The 6523-nt window shown below is 40.7% G+C and overlaps 1 protein-coding gene across 1 annotated transcript; it reads right to left on the bottom strand.

Moving 5' to 3' along the window:
• Positions 1-3051: 3051 nt before the first annotated feature.
• LOC135476937 (galactose-3-O-sulfotransferase 2-like) lies at positions 3052-4254 on the bottom strand. The gene has a single exon (XM_064757084.1). It carries the CDS (start codon positions 4252-4254, stop codon positions 3052-3054), a length of 1203 nt encoding a protein of 400 aa, XP_064613154.1.
• Between the last annotated feature and the right edge of the window lie 2269 nt (positions 4255-6523).

The raw sequence follows: 6523 nt of genomic DNA, 5'->3' as shown, positions 1-6523 counted from the left end.
GTATATGTATAATGCATATTTTATAATATATTAATGGGCATTTATTTTCATGCCAGGATGAAATTTAGGATTTCCTTCATAAATAAAAATGATATTTACAAATTTCACATTGTGTATCAAAATATACTATATTTTGACATACACGTTCAATGACCTTGCCATCTGACCAATGATCGGTACTCGTGGATGACACCTTAAACAGTGTTTGTGTAGCTCACTACAGCACTGTGTGTGATAAGTATTGCTTGTAGCATCAACTGACGGTCAGATATTTTCCCGCCACATTCACCACTGTTTCGGAAATCAGCTTTGAACTTATACCTGTTGCCTGTCAAGACAGAATGTATTAGTATGACGCGTATTACCACTCAACATATATTCTCCCAAACGGATAATGATTTTTACGTCATCATGAGAAACTGATAATTGAGTTAGTCACATCACCGCTATATACATATACAACGTCACACAAAATAACTTCCGGAACAGAAAAGAGTGGTATTTTAAACGTTCACTGCGCTTTAGCGGCCAATTTCCCGCGAGGAAATAGTACGCAGTTTTGAGAATAGAAATAAGTGTTGCAAAAAATAATACATCGAATATTGTTTTCATGCCGAGGCCACTGCTCTGTGTAGGTCATTCACACCAAATGCCTGTTTTAGGATGCGGTCACAAGCTGCATCTGTGGTAAATATGAATGCTTGGGCTTCGCACTTAAATATTAATTTTCCAGTCATATTGCGACTGCAAATCATTAGATGTGTGTACATATACTGTGTCTTCTTGTGGCAGGGCGAATCTATGCTGGCAAAGTGCTGCCGTCACTGAAACATCATGCCGATGACACCAGACATAAAACCCCACCCATTATACTGACACCGGGCCAACCGGTTCCGTTCCCTTGCTCAAACCTCTCAGCACCAAGCGCTGCGGCAAGAAGTACAATCTTTGGTCTTATAATTGGTATGATCAATAATTGGTATTGGGACCAAGTCCAGTCCCGACCTCTGTGTGTGAGTGGGGGAGGGGGGGGGGGGGTCATCAGAGAGGTTTCTTCGGGGATATACCTGGTGTAGTGCTGCGACATGCAAAACAGGCTCCAGGAAACTCTGATACACATAGCTTCATTCCCAAAAATTAAAAGATAAAGTTAAAGTTATAAATTAAACTTTACGATGTTACATAGTTATTTCACCTTCGTCATCAATTGGTATCTGTTGATTATACAGAATGATTGGTAAATTAAATGTACACGCTAGGCGTATCAAGAAATATGTTAAAATGAATATATGTGCATCGTGCTCAGTTGTATGTACCTGTACATCGATCCTGAAGCCAATGTTATTCTACCTACTAAAATTCAGTAGAAAATTCTTGAGTACGGCGTTCAACGCCAGTGAAAAAATACCAAAAAAAAAAAAAAAAAAAAAAATACTGATCGCCCTATATTTATATTACATCAAGGAATACTATGCAGACTTAAACGTACTAAACTTAAAACGTCTATAAGCAGTCATGCTCGTGGATACATTGCACTGATGGTAGAGTGGTTGAACGTCAATGTGTTGCCCGTTTAAAACACACAACACTGACACTTTATATAAGTAGCTGTGAGAACACATCGAGCATCAACAGCATTGCAAGTATCCTGAAAGACCTTGCAAAAATTTCTTGCAAATGTGTTGTTGTCTGAAATATAAAAAAATTCCGACAGTATCTATTGTTTCATATAACATTTAGTTGTAAGTTGAAGGGTTTTGGATAGCGGAAACTCGTATACACTGCCGGACGTAAACCATCGACCTTTGGCAAATTTCTGATTGACTTTTCCATGTGTTATATGCACACCATATTTGTTGAACAAATGTGGTCTTTAGCAATCGTTACACATCGCAACGAGCTTTATTGATCGCTTTTTGTCACCAGATCTTCACGAGCATTCAGAGAAGGGAATCTACAAAATCAAGGGAGCGGTAGATCCGGGCTCAATCCCGGGTCGAGTCACACCTAAGACTTTTAAAGAGGAAGTTGTAACTTCCTTCCTTGGCATTCAGCGTGAAGGGGATAGTGCAATGACTGGTTGACCCGTATCAGTATAATGGTTCGAGCGGGGCGGCTTACTTGCCTTCGGTAAGGCGTCTCAGTGAAGCAGCACTTGATAAAAATACGGTGGAAATCCGTCCTGTACCAAGGAGGTACATTACATGCACCCTACTGATTCCTTCGTCGTCATATGACTGAAAAATTGTTAAGTGCGACGTTAAACCCCAAGCACAAACTCACTGCACAAAATCAAGACTGGGCTGGAACTCCTCAAAATGTGCCCTAGCCAATGAAAGAAGTATATTAGCCACTCGGTCTCCACCCTCTCACCACGTATTTTATCACGTTACATTGCTCAGATTTGATTGCACGGCTGGATCACAGGATATGTAAGAAGTTCTATACACGTACTATATGTATAGTTTATGTTTAACGATATTACAGTCATCCACTAATCGCGTGGATAGGAGCCATATCAACATGTTGAGAATTAATTGATGACTATACAATCGATTACAGTAGACTTAGAAATCATACTCTTTACACATTTATATACATGCACTGGACGTGTTGTCATCGTAGCTATAGAATGGGATACCGGAAGTTCGAAGTGGGATGTATAACATCATTTCAATGACACTGGACATTCCATTACAGCGTCAACAGTGCGACGTCACACTGGGTAGGCCAAAGTACGTCACAGATGAAACCGCAGCACGCAACATCTGCGTCGCGCAACAAAGACTTGTGATGTGCAATCCTATGTCACATTAGCGCCACCTTTTGTGAGGGGAAAATCTGCCGGTACCCCAATAACTTTGGTGCGTCGAATGTAGCCAAGTACAAAGAGTTGAGTAAACGACTAAATATACACTAAAAGCTAAGTTAAAGAATTGGAATATGCAGACTGGGAAATATGCGGAATTTCCAAAATAATATATAAAATCTATGAAAAAAAATATCAAAACACAGGAGTTACGAGTAAATAAGATATTTTAGTGGGGATTTTTAACTTCTTCCCTTACGATCTTTTTTCCTGAAAATAAGATGTTGTAAATCAGGATATTGTTTATGTATTAAAATTTCAGTAAACCTCTCTTCACTTCTTATCAACAGAAGTTCACAGTCTTGAGGAGTCACAACAATATGTCGGTTAAATGCACTCTCCGGTATGCTCAACGGCATCTGTCGGTTATCATGCTTCACTTCCTGTTGACAATAAGAGGACACAGTCTTTCTTAGTTGCTTAAAGTGCAATACCTCTTCGGAAAAGTGAGGCTCCAGAGAGCTTATCTCCTGCATCAGTTTTTGTTTAAAATGATTATAAAATTGAAAATCTGCCTGATCCCATATTTCATGTCTGTGTATATCTTCTTTAGTAAGGTTACTGTGGAAGATAATCGTACTATTGTCCAGGTTGGTGCGTTCGTTTTTTGGCAGGTATAGAATATCTCCAAGATCCCAACAAAGTTTTCGTTTTAGGAGGATTAATGATTCATCAAAAAGCTCAAGAATAAGAACCTGTGTGAAATCTCTGTCAATGTCGCATATGTACCGCATGATTTCGCTCTTCTGGTGGAAATTAACGGGTGAAAGTCCCAGGTCGGTGGCCATAGCATTGTTAGTGTACTGTACCCCTGCTTCAAACAACGACGGATTCTGAAGAAAAGTCTGTACTTTGTTATCTCCCTTGATTTTAAGTAAGTAATCCTGTGGGTGAACGTGAGAATAGTACCAAAAAGCAGAAAGGAACCGCCGAAGAGGATGTCGTAGAATGCTTATATACACCGTGTCGTTTGGCAAGAACCTATGGAACGTATCCTTGTTGTAGACAACATGGTTGCACAATATGTTGAAGGTTTTGTTCACCGGACGTGGAAGAATTGACCAAGAATTGAGAGTGAGGCGATGTGGCCCAAGGTAGACAAGGCCTTGTCTTGGCAGTATGAAGGTTAGATCCCTGCTGAAACCAAACCGTTGTAGGATATTCATAAAAGTTGTACTCCCAGTTTTGTGCGTCTTCACAAAAGCTATGTTCGTTCTCGGACTGCATTTAGAATCTGTTAATTTCTCACTGGCGTAGGGGTAGTTTGGATATCTATTTAAACGTTCCTCATCTTTGAACCTTATGACAAGCTGGCGCGCCTGAAGAAACAGGTAGACTACCAGAACAGCAAGGATAGTGTACCAAAGCTTTCTGGACATCCGCATAATCTTTATCCGGCCGCACTGAAAGCTCACCTCCGGGAACATTCCAGTTGGCCGTTAGCTCATTTCCTTAAGCCTGTGATTTGAACGTCCTAGAAACGAAAATATGTTGACGTCAGATAATGGGTTAACATTTGAAAAGTTAAAACATATCCATAAGTATGGTATCGATGCTGTACAGGTGCCATTACATTCATTAACATGCCAAAATTTATAGTTTTGAGCAACTCCGAAATTTTTATATTAATGGATGGGAACATTGGGCTATGGTTTGCAGTATAATTCTGGAATTCTAACTAGAACCCGGACCACGTCTAAATACGCCAAACTTTTGTTGTAAATCTGCACGTAGTTCGTTCATTAAAACTAGTCTGTGAAAAATTTATTCGCTTCTTTGGGGCCTATACGTAGCTGTCACATTTTAACATTTTCTAAACTGTTTATAGCTACAACGAAACATTGCAAAACAATAAATGCCCTTCGCCAGAAACTCTTCCACTCTCTCTTTACACACTTAATAGTAAGCCCTACATCACTGCCAGCGCTTAGCATTTTTGCCGCAATCTTGAACAACACAGAGATCAAGTGCTGCGTATGATTACGGCATTAAGTGATGTCAGGAAAATGGCAAGTCATTTCTCAATCTTTGTTCACCTTTTTCCTGTTCATAGTGCACATGTAGATTCAGCACGTGGGAGGTTTGTCAGGGGAAGTAAGATTGCCCAGGGAAGACTGGTTTCGGGTGGTTGGTGAGGGAGGCAGCCTAAACCGGGCACATGACGATGGGCTGGGTTACTGGAAGCTGTGTGCTAATGGGGACCGGTTGGAAGAGGTTGGTTATGAAAGGCTGGGTATAAAAAGCTGGTTATACGAGAGTGAGACTGAAAAGGAGACTTACGACGACATTAAAGCTCGGAGGCTGGCTAAAGCTGGTTATACGTAAGGCCGAGTTAAGAAATCTCGATAGATTGCTGGTTAGGGAAGAGTATGGAACGTTGGTTACAGAGAGCTGATTACCGGAGTATTTGTGGGTTACGGAGGTCTCATTCTCCACTCGCTAGTTTTAGCACATTTCTTGCTTGGCATATATGATATGCAGCATGAGCCAAGCAGGGAGACAAAAGTAATAAATATGTTGACATTTAGACTGGCCTGTTACTCCCCAAGCAACATGGCTTAAGCAGGTGAAAAGGCAGTGATGTATGGAAGGCTGGCCATGGGCAGCTGGTCATCGAGGGAGGCGGGGCGTACTAATATAGAAAGCTGATATAAACAAATGAAAGGTAAAATGTTACTGGTTTACAAATTCTCATATAAGCACTACATCATGTTAGACATGTAAGTGATACATTAATCATTACCGGTACTACAAATCCTGACCAGTCCAATCGCTATGGTCCCTTCTGTGACACCCAGCGGTCCACCCTCCGTCTGCTCCTTATTCTATCACCTTGCCTGTCTCGGCAGCATGGCACTAAAACTGTACACCTGTAAGGTTGCCGTGACCTAGATACCCTGGTGCAAACTCCCCATCAGCCTGTGTCAGACAGTTGACAAACAAAAATTGTTTACAAGTTACACGCTTTCCGATCCTGAAATGCCGGGTTGCCATGGAAATCTGCAAGTCTCGGCAGACGTTTAACGAAGTTTTAAGAAAAGAAAACTGTTGGAGCAAGCTTGGATTCACTTCATTTTGTTAATTTTGCAAATCCCTCAGATTTGGCTTTGCCTGTCCAAGTGGGGAAGGTGCACTGATGAAGTGTTCCGTTTTCACTTGCAATCTCAAAATTATTAAAATTCATGTACAACTGCATGCAACTTTAGATGGCCATCTTTCTAAAATTCATTTAATAGATCCAGAGATATATGGCGGTTATAAGTTACCCAAATTAAGCTGATTAATACGTAAATGGATGCAAGTATGAATCAGAAAAGGTAAAAAAGACACAAGCAAGTCACAAGGCCATCTCCGCAAAATGCAGCTAGTAATGCAAATTAATCGAATCAATATGGAAAATAAGATAGATTCGAAAAGGCCAAAATACAGTAATTACCTCAGGAAAGTTCATGAATTTCCTTGTGTAGACTAGGTTCTGATAAGGTGGTCACAAAATGGGACTTGCGACGGCCTTTCAAAGGCAAAAAAGTAAAAAAAATTAAAGAAGTAAGCATGAGCGAGCTCTCCTGTACTGGTTTCTGGATGGCAAACCCCCTCCCCAACCCCAACCCACCGCTACGAATGTTACATGTACGTTGCATGTCCCCATGGGCA

The sequence above is a fragment of the Liolophura sinensis genome, chromosome 10 (genome assembly GCF_032854445.1).
Source record: "Liolophura sinensis isolate JHLJ2023 chromosome 10, CUHK_Ljap_v2, whole genome shotgun sequence".
NCBI lineage: Eukaryota > Metazoa > Mollusca > Polyplacophora > Chitonida > Chitonidae > Liolophura > Liolophura sinensis.
Note: the sequence above shows the minus strand (reverse complement) of the source record. Positions and strands in the feature narration are given on the sequence as shown.

Bases quoted from the DNA above. Each gene is read 5' to 3' on its own strand.
- LOC135476937 (XM_064757084.1), bottom strand. From the start codon at position 4,254: ATGCGGATGTCCAGAAAGCTTTGGTACACTATCCTTGCTGTTCTGGTA.